The sequence below is a fragment of the Grampus griseus genome (genome assembly GCF_964374135.1).
Source record: "Grampus griseus genome assembly, chromosome: 14".
Lineage (NCBI taxonomy): Eukaryota > Metazoa > Chordata > Mammalia > Artiodactyla > Delphinidae > Grampus > Grampus griseus.
This window is the reverse complement of record NC_139008.1, coordinates 31,887,044-31,905,100: the sequence shown is the minus strand read 5'-3', so window position 1 is coordinate 31,905,100 and position 18,057 is coordinate 31,887,044. Positions and strand designations below refer to the sequence as shown.

General features: G+C 49.8%; 1 protein-coding gene across 1 annotated transcript in view; it reads left to right on the top strand.

Annotated features, from left to right (window-relative positions):
- Window positions 1-18,057, top strand: part of ABAT (4-aminobutyrate aminotransferase) — an 88,336-nt gene that overhangs the window by 58,012 nt on the left and 12,267 nt on the right. The window contains exons 5-11 of the mRNA XM_082670885.1: window positions 854-971; window positions 5,440-5,489; window positions 12,880-12,960; window positions 13,576-13,668; window positions 14,151-14,213; window positions 16,630-16,693; window positions 17,234-17,382. Of these exons, the coding sequence (XP_082527011.1) occupies window positions 854-971; window positions 5,440-5,489; window positions 12,880-12,960; window positions 13,576-13,668; window positions 14,151-14,213; window positions 16,630-16,693; window positions 17,234-17,382 (618 nt within the window). The remainder of the gene's footprint in view (window positions 1-853; window positions 972-5,439; window positions 5,490-12,879; window positions 12,961-13,575; window positions 13,669-14,150; window positions 14,214-16,629; window positions 16,694-17,233; window positions 17,383-18,057) is intronic.

The window sequence follows — 18,057 nt, the reverse complement described above, 5'->3', positions numbered from 1 at the left end:
GGCTGTGTTAGCAGGTGCTTATATGTTTATAGTCGTCTTAGTGGATGGACCCTTTTGTCATCATAAAATGCCTCTCTTTACCTCTAGGAACATTTTGTTTGTTTTACAGTCAATTTTGTCTGATATTAGTAGACACCATGGCATCTTTCTTATGATTGCTGTGAGAATCATATATCTTTTCCCATATTTTTACTTTCAACCTCATTTGTATTCTTGAATCTAAAGTATGTCTCATGTAGACAGCATATAACTGAATCTTATTTTTTAACTTTTTTTTTTAACTGAATCTTTTTATCCAGTCTGATGGTTTCTGATTTTTTTTATTGAATTGCTTAATCCATGCACAGTTAATGTTATTATTGGTGTAGTTGTATTTACAGCTTCCGTTTTATTTTTTGTTCTCTCTCTGTCTCACGTCTTTTTTGTTCCTCTCTTCATTTTCTACTAATTTTTTGTACATATAGTGAATATCTTCTAGTGTACCATTTTCATTTCTTTCATAATCACTATATATTTTTTAGTTTTCTTAGGCCCTAAGGCTTACTATATACATTTTAACTTTTCAGAATCTTCTTCAGAGTTATATCTCCATCTTTTTTGTTGTGATATATAAAACACATACAGAAAAAAATCATAAAATACAAATCCACAGCCTAATAAACAATTATAAAGCAAATCACCCATGTAATTACCAGCAGGGCAAAAAATCCAACACTGCCAGCACCCACAGATACCGTCCATGTGTCCATAAATGGGCAGGACATGGCTTACTTCATCAATTCAAGCTTAATCCTGAAAGACTGAGGGTCTAAGGAATTGCAGTGAGCCTGATCCAGTCTCTCCTTTCCCCAAGAACGCAGAAGCTGTGCACTTTTTCTGCAATTACGAAGAGAGCCGAGGCAATTACCTGGTGGACGTGGATGGCAACCGGATGTTGGATCTTTATTCCCAGATCTCCTCTGTCCCCATAGGTAAGAGCTGGAAAATCAGTCCCTGAATGTAGCCTCTGTCTCTGTGTAGTTGTGGCTCTCCAGGCTTCAGCCACTCCTTCCAAGATGTGCATCCTTGTGTGCAGCCAGACACTTCCCTCAAGGGCAGAGAAAAGGAGCAAGTCATTCGTAGAGCGTGTATTACTAGGGACTTTACATGTCTTTTCTCATTTACTCCTCCCCCAAACCCCACAAGTATGGATCTGGGTACATATGCCCATTTTGTAGGTAGATGAGCAAAGCTTGGAGAGGAAGCATAGGTAGAATGTGAACCCATGTCCAATGTCAGCAGTCTGAGGATTCCTGGAAGAAGATCCTGAGGCAGGGATTTGGTGCAAGTGGTTAACTGAGGGAGAGCTCTTGGGAGAAAGGGCAGGGAGGGAGAGAGCAGAGGGCAAGGGGAAATTAAGAAGGATGAGGTCTCAGCCACAGACCAGCCACAGCCTGATTCCACGGGGGTCTCTGAAGCGGGCATTGCACCCCAGAGTCGGTCCCAGACCAAGGCAAAGAGGCTGGCCTTTTGGTACCCCTGGGCCAGTCGGTCCCTGCCCATCAGCTGCCAGAGGGAAGGACTTGTGTCATCTCTTGGGCGAAGCAACTTCCATTCACCAGGGGCAATTTTCCAGAGAAGGAGGCAGCTGGAGCCATTAGCAGCGCTGCCCCCGCCCCCCCCCCCCCCCCCCCCGCCAACACACACACACAGAGCAGCTGGGAGAGGGGTGGCTTGCCCGGGAAAGGTGACCTGGAGGGGCACCAGTAGCCTCTGCCTTACCAGGCTCCCCTCCTGGCCATCCAGAGCGAGGCTGTGCTGCTGCAGGAGGACGTGGCAGACGGGACAGACAGGGCTGATTGGCACGTGCAGGTGGCTGCTGTTGGTAGCTCGGACGGTCGATGCTTCTTGGGGCGATGGATTACCCATGGCATCCGCTGGTTTGTAGGCTGAGCGTCGGATGAAACCTGTCCCTTAGTGGATGATGGCAGACATCCTAGGCTCCCCATCAACAGCTCCCCACCCCCCTCCAAGCCCCTGCACTCAGCCGCCTGGAGTCTTTCCCCTGAGACCCCCCTTTAGGTCCCCATGCCTCTTCTGCTTTCCCCCTGCCCAGTCCCTTGAACCTATTTATTTCCCATTAAGATGAGATTCTATGGGAAAAGAATCTTAAAAAAAAAAAAGGGAATGGATATATGTATATGTATAACTGATTCACTTTGCTGGACACCTGAAACTAACACAACATTGTACATCAACTATACTCCCATAGGGGACTTCCCTGGCAGTCCAATGGTTAAGACTCTGCGCTTCCACTGCAGGGGCGCAGGTTCGATCCCTGGTTGGGGAACTAAGATCCCACATGCTACACAGTGCGGCCAGAAAATAAAAAATAAAAAGAATCATACCAAAAAAAAAAAAGCTATACTTTTTTTTCCAATAAAATTTTTATTTTCCAATAAAAATTTAAAAAAAAAAGAGATGTGGGGAATTCCCTGGTGGTCCAGTTGTTAAGACTCAGCACTTTGACTATGGAGGCCCAGGTTCGATCCTGCTTGGGGAACTAAGATCCCACAAGCTGCACGGTGAGGCCAAATTAAAAAAAACAAAAAGGATGAGATTCAACAGTTGGCAGATGACTCATTGTTTGGGGGAAGTTCATCATTCGGAGATCCCTTGGCCTCTGAAGGCGTTTTGGAGTCCAAGATTTACAAAACCCTCTCTCCATATCCTGTTGGAGTGAACGGGATAAGATCTCGAGTTTTCCTGGGACTGTGGGCCAGTCTCTTCCCAGCTAACCTCTGCATCCTTCACACCACCCCCCACCACAACCACCCAGGGCTCCTTCTGCTTCAATCCCCAGCCAGCCAGTATCTCTATGGGGGGGTGGGAGGATCAGGCTAGCAGTAGCTGTTAAAAGACCAGAAGTTCTAAAAAATTCCCTCTCTGGCCACCTTTTTTCCCACATCTGTAGTCAATGAGATGATTTTTTTTTTTTGGGGGGCGGTACGCGGGCCTCTCACTGTTGTGGCCTCTCCCGTTGCGGAGCACAGGCTCCGGACGCGCAGGCTCAGCGGCCATGGCTCACGGGCCCAGCAGCTCCGCGGCATGTGGGATCTTCCCGGACCAGGTCACGAAAACGCGTCCCCTGCATTGGCAGGCGGACTCCCAACCACTGCGCCACCAGGGAAGCCCGAGGTGATTTTTTTAAACTAATAATTATTGAGAAATTACTGTCTGCCTTCCATGTTATCTCAGGTAATCCCTAAGACCGTCCTATACCATCGGGTCTTTCACTATCACTTCCAGTTTATTGATAGGGAGCCAGGTTTCAAGGGGTTGCAGCTTCCCCCAGCTGTCCAGGGAGCCCAGGATTTGAACCAATGACTCTGCCTCTCAAGCTGACTTCTGTAATAGCAGCCTCCCAGACAGCCGCCCCTGCCCTGCAGTGCGGGGGCCCATGGCATCAAAAGCCCAGGCATAGGATTTCCTGATCAGAGGGCCAGCTCTGCTTTCATCTCTCCTTCTGAAGCCAATAGGAAATGCTGCATCTGTGGCTTAATTTGATTCCCTGAAACTGCCTTATCTACTGAGGCAGAAAAGTCATAAATACCCAGGCAGCGTGATAAAGAGTCAGAACTGGAAGACCTCTAGCCAAAGGTCAGTTGGAAAAGCCCCACAGAGTGTTCCTTCCTTGAGTACTGAGCACTCCCCAGCCTTGGTCCCAGCACAGCTGTGAGTGGGGCGGGGAGGAGTGGAGTGGAGAGGCAGAGGAACAATGTTAATTACTCTCTCCCTTGGTCCCCACATCACTGCCCCAACCCACGCTCCCTGCATCCCGCAGAGTGAAACCACAGGCTTTTCAAATCTGTTCACTCTTTGATTCCATCAGGAGAGAGTCTCCCCTGGGTGATGCTGGGTCTTTAACACCTGAATCTACACTTGTTAATCTCTTGTTATGGAGGAGATCAGGCCCCAGGTTCAGAGCCTTGGGCAGCTTTCTTACCCTAGTGATAGAAAGTGTCCGTTCAAAAGTAAATCTTTTTTTTTTTTTGGCTTCTCTGCAAAGCTTGTGGGGATCTCAGTTCCCGGACCAGGGATCGAACCGAGCCATGGAAGCAAAACCCTGGAATCCTAACCATTAGGCCACGAGGGAAATCCCAAAGTAAATCTCTTTAAATTAAAAAGTTAATTGGTTTAAAGAAAGTAGGTGCAAAATATGCATGATAAAAAAAAATGTGATACTTGAAGACTGGGGGTTTTTCTCCAAAGTCTGCTTCCTGCTCCAAGAGTCACTGATGTGTTTTCTGATCTGTAACAGTTTTGAGTTCTAGCCTGTGTTACTGTATCTCCACATTGTTCCATCATTCAACCAATATCTATCGGGCTGAACACTTGGCATCTGCCTTTGAGGGTCCTGCATCTGGTCTCCTGACTTCAGTGCCTCCTACAAACTTGGCCTTCCTGCGCAAGTTGTTGCCAGGATTAGCAATAAGGAACAGAAAGCCCCCTGCACACAGATGCTCAGTAAATGGCAGTAAAGGCTCTGCAGAGCCCAGGACATCTGGCTCCAGTGCTGTGTGGGCCTGTCTTACTCTTCCCTCCTCTATAATATCCCATTTTATCGAGCATCTACTATGTGCAAGAGACTTTGTGTTCAGTATTGCTAATCCTGGCAACAACTGATCTGCTGTTGATGGACGTTAGGTTGCTTTCAAGCCTGCAGATGTTGGCGAGTCACCATGAAGATAGGTATACACAGGTTTTTTGGGTTTTGTCTTTTTTTGCCATGCCACCTGCGGCATGTGGGATCAGAGTTCCTTGGGCAAGGATCAAACCCACATCCCCTGCAGTGGAAGCACAGGGTCTTAACCACTGGACCCCGAGGGAAGTCCCTACATGGGTTTTTATCCACGTGTAGGATAAATTCGTAGAAGAGCAATTTTGCGGAATCAAAGGGCATCCTCGGCCTTGTCGCGGGGTGGCAGGCCCAGGCTGGACATGAGCAAATGTGTTCAGGCAGCACCGGTTGTGCTGGTCGCAGAGTGCAGCCAGCATCCTTCCCTCCCTCAGTCCCTGACCGAATGCCTGTTGAGATTTGACTCAAGCGGTGGACACCGGCGGGGAAGGCAAGGACCACGTTTGCAATTCGTCACGCAGGCCTGGGGAACCCTCCCAACCCTGGTCCCGAGTTAGCTTTAACCTTCATTCACTGTCTGTCTAGTCCAGTGTGTCTCCCACCTGAACATCAGAGTCATCCAGAGAACTAGTGGAAGACTTGGGGGCCTCACCCTGAGTGATTCTGAGTCAGGGGAATCTGGGCTGGGTCCCAGGAATGGGCCTTTGTGTGTAAAGAGAGTTGCAGGGTTGGAAGGGAAGGGAGGGGGCAAGCAATGGGAGGGAGGGGCATGGGACCCCCGGATCTGATGCTGGTCTCTAACCATATCTTCCTCTCCCCAGGTTACAATCATCCTGCTCTCATGAAACTCATCCAACAGCCTCAAAATGTGGTGAGTCCCCGGGTTATGCAGTGTTCACAGAGATTCAGAGGATCACTGGGGCAGCCTTTGGAAATAGTCCATCCCTTCAGTCATCCCTTAAGTTTTTATTGAGCACATACTATGCGCTAAGTGCTTGGTACGCCTTGGGTGAGCCCTGCTCCCATGGAGGCAGCCAGTTAGCCACACACATAAGTAGAGAATTGCAAACATACTAAGTGCTACAGACCGAGGCAGTCAGTGTTATGTGGGCATAAAACAGTGATAATGATAATAATGAACAATAGTTACGAGCATAATATGTGCAAACACTGTGGCTGGCACTTCACAGATTGAATGTTGCCAAGTCTATGAGGCAGCTACTGTTGTTATCCCTGTTTTACAGAGGAGGGAACTGAGGCACAGAGAGGTTAAGTATTTGTCCAAGGTCACACAGCTAGAGGAGGTGCTGGGAATAAAACCCACAGGAGCTGGGCTTTCTGGGGATGGAGGGGCCGGGGGTCAGGGAAGAGTGGTCCCTGCAGGGAGAGGAGGGTGGGAGGGAGAGGAGCAGAGAGCTTCAGGAACAAAAGAGGACAGCACAGCCGGGGCAGAGAGGGCCAGGAAGGATCCAAGTATGACTGGAGTGGCAGGCAGGGGGCAGGTGACACACAGTTTCTCATCCTCGGCACTGTTAACATTTGGAGCCAGATTCTTCTGTGTTGTGGGCGCCGCTGATGATTGATGACACTGGCTGTAACACACACGTGGAGACATGCCTACATGCTGAGTGTACTGCTGAATGAATTTTCCCTTGTAACCCAGTGTTTCCCAACTTTCTTTTTTCAATTATCATGCCCTTATGGAGCCTTTTTAGACATTAGTTTCCTGTTGCTGCCATCACAAACTGCCGCCAGCCTAGGGGTTTAAAACGTCACACATTTATGGTTTCACAGATCTTGTGGGTCCGGAGTCTGGCCGGCTCAGCTGAGTGCTCTGCCTTGGGGCTCACGAAGCTGAGGTCAGCTCTTAGCTGCAAGCTCTGGAGGAGGATCCGCTTTGGGGCTCGGGCAGGTCGTTGGCAGGGTTTGTTTCACGTGGTCCTTCCGTCGTCAAGCCAGCAACGGCTGGTCCAATCCCTCTCTCTGCCGCTGCCCTCGGCAAGGGGCTTGTGTGGTTGCACGAAGCTCATCCAGAAAATCCAGAACAGTCTCCTTTCTGAACTGAATACGAAGCTTACTTACGTCTGCAAAGTTCCCTCTGCCGTGTGATACTGGGTTGACCAAAAAGTTCATTGCGATTTTCCCAGAAAAACCCGAACGAACTTTTTGGCCAAGCCAATATATTCACAGTCCCGGGGATGGAATGAGGGTTGGGACATCTTCTTGGGGCATCTTCATAATTGTGCCTACAACACACCTATGGTGTGCGGTATATATGTATACGATGTGGTACATACGTAGATAATAAGCACCATAGAGATGTCTGTGCTTTCTATATCACAAGGGTAAGATGCTTTTCACCCCACTGAATTCAACATGCCCTGACCCAGTTCCTATTCCCCCAGACCAAATTAGGCTGACCACTCCCCTTACTTCTAACGGCACATGAGTAGAATTGTACCGGCTGTGCCCTTTATCACGTCTGGCTTATTTCACTCAAAATCCATCTGAAGATGCATCCTTGGTAGCTGCAGAGGATCCATCCTCCTGGCTCTAATCATTCCATTGTGTGAACACGCTGCAATTAACATCCTACCTACCGCTGATGAGCATCTGGGTCGCTTGCTACTGTGAACCTTCCAGTGTGTCTTTCAATGGCACATTCACGCGTCCCATGATACAAGGCCAGTCCGTCTCTGGCCATAGTGAGCGCACACAGTTGGCCTCAGCAGATCCCGCCGGACAGTTTTCCAAACTGGGGTGGGAAATCTTCTCCCTCCAGCAGTGTGAGAGCTCCGGCCGCTCCCCACCCTCCCGGGCATTGCCTGTCATTGGGGCTTTCATTTTTCTCAGGTGTGACATACGTGTCCACACATGACAAAGAGTGTGATTCCTAAAAGGAAATCAAAGAAAAGCAGGGGGCCTGAGAGCCCGACCACGTCAGGAACCGACTCTCCAGTCTTAAACGTTTTCCCTTGAATCTGAACAGCAGAAGATAATAGGAAAGAACTCGGGTCCTCTTTACCTATGGGTGTGCCCGCCTGGGAGGGGCCTGGACGTGGTTCTCACCTCCAATTAGCTGACAAGTCTAGGGGCTGCTCCAGCAGAAGCCGCGTCCTCTGGAGGGTGTCTGGCGAGGCCCGTCGGTGGCTCCAGGCGTGTGTTTACATTCAGAGCCCCGCTTTGTTTCGAAACGTTCTGCGGATCCCAGATGCCTCAGCAGTTGGTGCTAAAAAACTATGTCAACAAACACACCAGACACATTTGCAGTGTCAGCTGCCTCCGGAGGCACAGTTGCCCAGCAGCACGTGACTTCCAGGCCCAGGGATTCTGATTTCGGGGGATGCCCTGCCCCCACCCATCCTGCCCGGAACCTGGACCTGGATGCCACCCCCCATCCTCCCTTCTCCCACCCAGTCCTGGGCCTGTCCTGGCTCTGCCCCCAACTTCCACTTGGAGTTTCCTCAACAGCCCCTCTTCATCACTCCCTCCCACCTCCACGTCTATTCTCACCTCCTCCAGACCACCCTCCAAGCTGCGCTGTGCCTGGAACCCTCTCCTGGTACCTACTGCCTTCAGGATGCATCCCAGCTCCTCCACTGCAAGTGTAAAGCCCTTTGTGATCTGGCTTCTGCTTCTTCGGCCTCACTTCTTGACATCTGTTTGCTTACTGATGGATGGAGTGCCTACTATGTGCTGGGCACTGTCCTTGGTGCTGGATTTGATGGCGAGATCACAGATTACAGTCCAGAACAGTCTAGACCACAGTCTGGATCACAGATTAGATCCGTCTAGATCACCATCTAGACCGTAGTCTGGATCATGGTCTAGATCACAGTCTGTGCTGACGTCCTGCAGAGGGCACGGGGACCGGCACAACCTTAGAGAAGTGACAGCTGACCGCCACAGGCTCAGCAGAGTATATCTGGGGCATCAGACCAGACGACCGTTGATTGACATCTTGGGTCTTCCAAACTCTTAGCGGGAAATGCGCTCAGGTGGTGGTCAAGGTATTTTACCTGTCCTGGGCAGGCTCCTGCCAAGTCATTGAAGTTCTGAGAAGGGCTTATCAACCCTTTTGTACCCCAAACACATCATCCATTATTCATGTGCCATGTCACCTGGATCCAATATCTGGGTTCCAGTTAGAACTTCTTATGTCACCAGGGCCATCTCATTACATTGCCCACAGGTTACACAATAATTATTGGGCATTGCACATGCCCCGCCATTGCAATGTGTGATGAGTGCCGACTGACATCCGTGGCACCTTGTCTAGGCTGGCTGGAGGGCAGCTGGCCTGGTCAGCTGAGACATCAGTGTGACCTCCAGGCCTTTTCACCTGCGTGATTCTGTCCTTCAAGACTGAGCTCCTGCCTCATCTGTATGTTGTGTTTTCCCACTGGCTCCTTCTGAGCACCCAAGAAGGGATCCTCGTTTTTGCAAATGAGGACTCTAAAGACCAGAGAGGTTAAGTGACTTGCCTCCGGTTGCACAGCCACTTAAACCAAAGCTCATTCTCTTCCCACTACAGCAGGTCTGATGGCGAGGATTCTAGAAACCTGTCCTCAATTGATTCTGCTACCCAAAGTCCCAGGTATCTTCTGTTCTTCATGAATATCACGCTTTGCCAAACAGGAGTACCACCTCCACATCTTCCCTGGGCCCAGATAGGCAGTCACGCTGCCAGCCCGGCCATCCCCTCTGTGAGCCGCTTCCCCCGCTGCCAGTGATGGCAGTTGGCCTCCACCCTGATCTCGTGCTGTGCTTGATTTCTTTGGAGCCCCATTAATAACTCGAAGCCAAAACAAAAGGCCCCTCGGCAGCCCCCACAGGCCACCCAAGGTCTCTGGGCTGTGCCAAGTAAACTCGTGTCCGGCACTGACATTTCGGGTGGAGACTGCTTGCGGCATCTGGCAGAGGGTGGGATCTGAAGTCAGCAAACCTGGGTTTGAGTCGTGGTTCTGCCCCTTCCCGTCTGTGTGACTTGAGGCAGGATGCTTGACCTCTCTGGGCCTCCGTTTCCCCAGCTCTACAGTGAAAACGGTTAACTCCCTCCACCGCTTATCCTAGACCCACCCGGCTGGTCACAAAGAAGAAGAGGCAACAGAGGTATGAGCCTGCCATGAACTCTAGTGGGCCACGCCAAATCCCAATGCCACCAGAAGGATGAGTGCTGGGGCCTCCTATCCTTGGGTTTCCTCCGATGGAGTGATGCCCCCATTTGGATTTGCACTGAGTTTATTACACGATTGAGTCCGAGAGAGAGAGGGGTGCCTGAGAAGTTCCCAAATCCCAGGCTCAATCAAACCTTCCATACTTTTTAATTCGATGTTTTTATTTTTATTATTTATTAGGCTGTGCCTCTCGGCTTGCGGGACCTTAGTTCCCTGACCAGGGATTGAACCTGCACCCTCGGCAGTGAAAGCGCCGAGTCCTAACCACTGGACCGCCAGGGAATTCCAGACTCAGTGTTTTTATTTTTGACTAATTTCAGATTTACAAGTTGTGAAGATAGTTCCCATCTACCTTTTACCCAGTTTCCCCCAAGGTTAACACCTCACCTCTCTATGGTACCCTTGTCAAAACTAAGAAATTAACATTGGTGCATTACCTACCACAGACTTTATTCAGATTTCCCCAGCTTTTCCACTAGTGTCCATGATTTTGGTCCCTAGAATCCAATCCAGTACGCTGCATTGCATTTAGTACAATCCCTTTCTATTACCCAAATCCACTTCCTGATGACCTCATTGCTTGTCCATTGAGCAGACAGACCCCTCCCAGACTCTTACCAAGCCTTCCAGGGGGCACTGGCTAGACCTGGAGGGACTGGACCGCTCTATTCTTATCCCCATTTGCATTTCCATTTGTGTCTTTTCCATAATGGTGGACACGTGTCATCATTATACATTTATCAAAACCCATAGAAGGTACAACACTCAGCGAACCCTAAAGTAAAATTGTAACATTCTTTTTACACGACATTTTTCCGGCAATACAACATCACCTTCAGTTAATGCGCCTTCATTTACTTAACCTAATGTTGGCATTTAGAGTGGTTCTCTTTTTTGTTGTAAATAACACTCCCTCTATCCTGGGTATCAGAAGCAAGTGTCTGTTTAGCGTCAGGCTTGCATTGTTGATTTCCTCACAGAGGGAAATCCTTCTCTGGACGCACATCTATCAAAATGGTGCGGGGCGGGGCGGGGCGGAGGAATTTTTCTAACACTGCTTTTTCATATGCAGCTCATTCATTTATTAACCAGCTCCCTCATCAGATTGCTCTCCTAAGGCTCATTCTATTTAGAAATTGCAGAGATACTGAAGCCTCTTTTTTCCCCGTTTTTTTTTTTTTTTTTTAATTAAAGTGTAATTCACATGCAGTCAAATCCATCCTTTGCAGGTACAGTTCTGTGGTTTCAACAAATGCATAATCTGGGAATTCCCTGGTGGTCCGGTGGTTAGGACTCCACGCTTCCACTGCAGGGGGCACAGGTTTGATCCCTGCTCGGGGAACTAAGATCCCACAAGCCACGCGGCCAAAAAATAAATAAATAAAAATTTAAAAAATTAAAAAAATGCATAATTGTACAGCCACTGTCAAAACCCGGACATTTGCACACCCATATTCATACTGTTCACAGTAGCCCAAAGGTGGAAGCAACCTAAGTGTCCATCAGCAGATGAACAGATACAGGAAATGTGGCATATCCATACAGTGGAGTATTATTCAGCCTTAAGAAGGAAAGGAGGAAAAAAAAAAAGGAAAGAAAATCTGCCGTATGCTGTAACATGGATGAACCTAGAGGACATTATGCTAAGTGAAATAAGCCAGTCGCAAAAGGACACATAATGTTTGATTCCACTTATTTTTTTTTTTTTTGATTCCACTTATTTGAGGTGGTTAGCAGCCTCAAAATCAGAGACAGGAAGTAGAATGCTGGTGGCCAGGGGCTGGAGGGAGGGGAGAATGGGGAGTCAGTGTTTAGTAGGGGCAGAGCTCCAGTTTTGTAAGATGAAAGAGTTCTGGAGACGGATGGTGATGATGGTTGCATAACAATATGAATATTCTTAACATTACTGAGAACTATATGCTTTGAAATGACTAAGATGGTAAATTTTATGTTACTTGTTTTTTAACCACAATCCAAAAAAATCCAGACACAAACCATTCATCTCCCCAAACATTCCCCTGAGCCCATGGGTAGCCGATCGCACCCCAGCCCCTGACAGCCATGAGCTGTTTTCTGTCCCAATAGTTCTGCCTTTTCCAGAATGTCGTAGGAATGGAGCCCTGCAGTGGGTGACCCTCATTCCAGCTTCTTTCACTTGGCATCGTGACTTTGAGATTCTCCCGTGTTGTTAAGTGTGTGGGTAGATTGTTCCATGTCATTGCTGAGCAGTGTTCCATGGTGTGCATATACCACGGTCTATTTATCGTTTCCCCAGTGGAAGGACATTTGGGCTGTTTCCATTTCTTGGCAACTGAAGATAAAAGCCACAACAAACCTTCATATCCGTTCACATCTTTGTCTGACATATGCTGTCATTTTTCTCTTAGGTAAATACCTCAGAGCGAACTGCTGGGTCATAGGGTGTGTGTCTGTTTAACATTATAGGAAACTACCAACCTGTTTTCCAAAGTGGCCGCACCACGTTACATCCCCACCAGCCGTGAATGAGAATTCTCACCAGTAATTGTTATCGTCCATTTTTTGTTTTTCAATCATTCTGATTTTTTTTTTTTTTTTTTTTTTTTTTGCGGTATGCGGGCCTCTCACTGTTGTGGCCTCTCCCGTTGCGGAGCACAGGCTCTGGACGCGCAGGCTCAGCGGCCATGGCTCACGGGCCCAGCCACTCCGCGGCATGTGGGATCCTGCCGGACCGGGGCACGAACCCGTGTCCCCTGCATCAGCAGGCGGACTCTCAACCACTGCGCCACCAGGGAAGCCCTGATTTTTTTTTAAGATTACAGATTTAGAGGGAGGTGCAAAAAATAGTACAAAGAGGTCCCATGTATTTTCTATCCAGTTTCCCCCAATGGTAGCATCTTACCTAGTGATAGTGCAATATCCCAACCAAGAAATTGACACTTTGTTTTAAACCCAGAGCAATCCTAGTGGATTTCTCTAAAAACGCAGGGAAGTATTTATATCATTCCCCACAGCGTGGAACACATCCACTCTGAAAAGCATCGCTGGTGGGTGGGAGCTGGGTCAGGTCGAGAAGTCACTGCTGGTCTCCTGGCTTTTTTGCAGAGCACATTCATCAACAGACCTGCCCTCGGAGTCTTTCCTCCTGAGAACTTTGTGGAGAAGCTCCGGGAGTCCCTGCTCTCAGTGAGTCTGTGGGGACAGCTTGCCACCGTGAGAACCCACCTCTGCCCTTCACCACGCTGGCCCGCAGCTCTGGTCTCCAGGAGGCTGGAGCAGCAGGGAAGGAAAGAACTGAGATCCATAATGATTAAGGATGGGATGTTTCTACTTCAGTCTTGCTCTTCGTGCTGTTTCTTTCATGAAGAGTCTTTTTAATTTTCCTTTGCAAGAAAAGCTGGGATCCCTTGTGTGCGGGAAAAAGGGAACCCGGGGAATTTAGTATTGATCCCACGACAGGGCCTTTGCCTGTGCCCTTCAGTCCTCCTCTGGGTTTCAGTTGCTACAAGGATTAGAGTCCTTCAGAACCCCGAATTCCCACCTGTAAAATGTGGGTGTCTCTGGGCAGAGGTTGCGTCAGGAGGGATGTCTGGGCTTTTCTTCACCTTTTTTCCTGTCTGGCCTCCAACCTGGGGCCTTTTGGGGCCTCTCGTCCACCCCGCCCCAGTCAGACTGCCTCCGGGACTGCATCCCTGTTTCCCTCCCAGCCTCCCACAGCCTCCAGGGCCCAGTGTGCAGCCCCTGCAGAGGCCCCGCTCCAGCTGAGGGGGTGGGGAGCCCACAGCTGTTTCCCTCCCACAGGTGGCTCCTAAAGGCATGTCCCAGCTCATCACGATGGCCTGCGGTTCCTGCTCCAACGAAAACGCCTTCAAGACCATCTTCATGTGGTACCGGGTGAGGTTTGGGGCTTGTATGCATGCAACGTGCACACACACACACACGCCCCCCAGCCCCCAGCCACACACTCAGCCCTTGTCCGACTGTTCATCCCAGCTGGCCAGAGTACTGGACATCAGTGGCCATGGTCGAAATCCAAGGAGGGCCACTGCCTGGACCGGGTTTTCCAAACATCCTGGCAGTGTGTAGTGTAAAAACCTCGCCAGTGTCATTATACTGTGTTACCTGAAATAACTACCATCTCTTCATCTTCATTGTTGCCAGTAGAATAGTAAAGCAACTTATTCATCCATCTATTTATTTCATCACAAGGACAATGAATGGTCTCATGCTTCAGTCCATACGTGTAACGTCGACACGTATATGATCAGCTTCTGAGAAAGCATCCCCTCGTTGACTAGATGTTGGTTTGGGTGGAAAGTGGGAGCCCTTCCTGCCCCAGAGCATCTCTGAGAGTTTGTTCTGTTCCATTTTATCAGAGCAAGGAAAGGGGCCAATCGGGTTTCTCCAAGGAGGAGCTGGAGACGTGCATGATCAACCAGGTGAGCCCAGCATCCCCTCCTCCTCATGCGTGGGGCCCTGTCCTCCTCAAGTAGGAGGGTGTCTTAGTTAGCGCAGGCTGCCATAACAAAACCCCTAGACAGGGTGGCCTAAGCAACAGACATGTATGATGTATTTTTCTCACAGTCCTGGCGGCTGGAAGTCCAAGGTCAATGTGCTGGCCAATCCAGTTTCCCAGGGCAGGCTCTCTTCCTGGCTTGGGGATGTCCACCTTCTCACTGTGTCCTCCATCTATCTCAGGGAGAGGGATCAGGCTCTCTGGTGTCCATTCCTATAAGGGCACTAATCCCATCACAGGGCCCCAACCACATGACCTCGTCCAACCCCAAGTACCACCCAAAGACCCCATGTTCAGATACCATTACACTGGGGGTTAGGGCTTCAATATATGAACTTGAGGGTGACTTAAACATTCAGTCCACAACAAGGGATCCTCAAGCATTCCAACCCCCTAGTCCATTCCCTTGGTTTCAAGGCCGGCCGAGTGGAACTCTTCCGACTAGCACTCATCAGTTTCCCAGGACAGCTGCCTGTATTTGACCCATCTAAAGTGGCATTTCATGTATTCTCTAGAATAATCCAAAATGTCATCACAAATGTATGTGCAAGGGTGTTCACTCGTTGGTGTTTAGATTGGCAACCACCTGTATATCCAGTAATGGGGAAAGATGGATTAAGTGTAGGGGTTCCAAGTGGAACCCCAGCAGTTCAGGGAGGCACCAAGGGTGCCAGTGTTGGGGTACAACAGTCGGGGGTGCACGGGGAAGACCAAGTAAGGCTCCAAGATTCCCAGCCAGCTTCAATCAGAGCAGGCCAGTCCTTCCCCTAAATCCCACTATGATTGAGGCAGAAGTGTATACCGCTTAAAAAAAGGGGTGGGGGGGCAGGTGTTTGCAGATCGAGAGCCACTGAATTCAGTTACCCACTGTGTCCAGACACAAAGTTCTGCAGCCAGAACAATCACAAAGGGTTTCTCTTGGCCTGGAGACACGTGTACTATAATTTAGTGAAAACAGTGGGATGTAAGTTGCATAGGCACTGTGCTCTCAACCATGTAAATCAGCATAGGGGCACACCTCAGAGATACTGGGGGTTCGGTTCCAGATCACCCCGCTAAAGCAAATGTCGCAATAAAGTGAGTCACATGATTTTTTTTAGTTTCTCAGTGCATAGAAAGTTATGTTTTTACTATACTGTAGTCCATTAAATGTGCAATAGCCTTAACGTCTTAAAAAAATGTACACACGTTAATTCAAAAATACTTCATTGCTGAAAAATGCTAACCATCATCTGAGCCTTCAGGGAGTTGTAGTAGCAACATCACAGATCACCAATCGCAGGTCACCATGACAAGCAGAATAATAACCCAAAAGTCGCAAATATTGTGAGAATTACCAAAATGTGACACAGAGACACGAAGTGAGCAAATGCCATTGGAAAATGGCCCCAGAAGACTTGTTCCATGCAGGGTTGCCACAAACCTTCAATCTGTAAAAAAGTGCAACATCTGTGAAGTGCAGTAAAACAAGTTACGCCCTATATATCACATTTGGAGACTAACAAAGGCATATGACAAGAGGGCATTCTGGGATTTGTGGGAAGAGGTCTTGGAGCTTTTCCCGGGGGTCTCAGGGACCCAGTGGAGATCAGCCGGCCTGAGAAAATGCCATACAACCTCCCAGAGACTCAGGGGCCCCCAAGGTGGCCTCTGCCATGTCCCCAGCGGCTCCTGAGTCACTGGAGGCAGGTCTGATTCCCTTGCCAGCTGGAGGGTCAGAAGGCAGTGCTGCTGTGCCATTCGCTTGGGGCTGGAAGAAGACTGGGGTTCATGAGTCCCTCCTGAGCTCAGGGGCAGCCCCGTGGGGAGAGGGAAAGCTGGGTGTCCCACCCTCCCGCTCTGGCCCAGCAGACCTCATCCAAAGCCTGGGCATGTCCTGTGTGGGGCCCAGCTCAACCTCAGGTCACAGGAGGCAGGTACCACCACCAGCACCTGGCCCATCTGTGGGCTGTGGGAGCAGTCGGGGGGGCAGGGGGACTGAGGCAGGGGAGTTTGAAAAGCCTGCGGACGCCTGCCAGTGATGGAAAGGAGAAAGGTGGGTGGTGAGGGCCAGCGTGCCCGCCCACCTTCAGGCTTGACCGAGAAAAATGGGCCCACGTGGTGCAGAACTTGTGAGAAGACAGAGGTTCAGGATATCTATTTCATGAAATCTCTTGATAAAAAACAAACAGAAAACACCATGTGTGGGCTGGATACAGACCTCTGGAGTCCAGTTTGTAACTTCTGCCTGAGAGGGGATCCCGGTTCTCCTGAGACTTTCGTACTCCTCGAGGTTCGTGGGGGCCACCATGTGGGTCCCCAGCTCACAACGCTGACTGACGGCTGTTTCTTGGTTCCAGGCCCCCGGGTGCCCCGACTACAGCATCCTCTCCTTCATGGGTGCCTTCCATGGGAGGACCATGGGTAAGGAGGGCCGTGAGATCCCAAGGTGGCAGGTAGAGTAATAATAACAACAACAACAATAGTGACGGCTGCCTCTGCTCTGGCGCTGGCGGCTTCCACGTATTGTCTCTTTGATTGCATACCGTTCCCTGGAGACTGGGGACGGCTGTTGCCACTTTGCAGATGTGGAAACTGAGGCTGGGTAAGGGAAGGAACATTCCAAGCCCATGCAGGGGCAGAGCTAGGATTTCAATCCTTGTCTCTCTTCCTTCAAAGTCTGTGTTAGTCTGTGATAGATCAGAAAGCAAAGACACACACACACACACACACACACACACACACACACACACACACACACACACACACACACACACACACACACACACACACACACACACACACACAGATTAAGACACATGGGTGCCACTTCAGCTTCAGGATGTTCCCAGAACTGGGGTTCTGCAGGCACCGGGCCTCCCTGGGCTGCCCCATCTCCTCCTCAGAGACCATCCGTCCTCCTTCCCTGAGCCAACCTCTGCTCTTCTGTTGTGCTGGGCTTAGGTTGCTTAGCGACCACGCACTCCAAAGCTATTCACAAGATCGACATCCCTTCCTTCGACTGGCCCATTGCACCATTCCCACGGCTGAAGTATCCTCTTGAAGAGTTTGTGAAAGAGAACCAACAAGAAGAGGCCCGTTGTCTAGAAGAGGTAACCCCCAGGTCCTCCCCTCACCCCCCCCTCAACCCCTCACCCCAAGACTTAGCCCCGGGGAAGAGGAACACACAAAGAGTTTATCCAGGGACCCGCGTGGCGCTCCCTGGGTGGGACGGAGGGACGGGGGCGCTTCCTGCCCCAGTGTTCCATGTTAGGAAAGGTACTGAGACATTGATTTTGCACCCAGCCTCCATCACCCCGCTTCTGGTACCAACTTCTGTATCATGTGAGTTTCTTTGGGGACAAGCTTCATTGCCTCTGGAGTAAGAGAAAATGAATTGAGGGAAAGAATACAGGGCAGCTCATAGGAAAAACAATTCCATGGGATCCTGTAGTCCACTGTGTGTCAGTCTTCTCCAGAATCCTGGGACTTTTTTGGGAGCCCTGGAGGTTGCAGTGGGGGCGGGGAGGGACTAAGGATGGGCAACTCTGGTCCCCGTGCCTCCACTTCAACCACAACAGCCCCCCTTTGATCTGTCCCATATATTGGGGGTCCATGTAAGACATTGGAAGGATTCTGTTGCAGGGTGGGGGGTGGCGGGGAATGGCCATCACTCTTCAGATTTGGATTTGAGCTCACATAAGGCTGGTTTGCCTCTTAAGCTCATCATTCTTTTTAATTAATAGTTAACACCTACTAGGTGTAAAGCAAGGTGCTAGGCGCTGGGT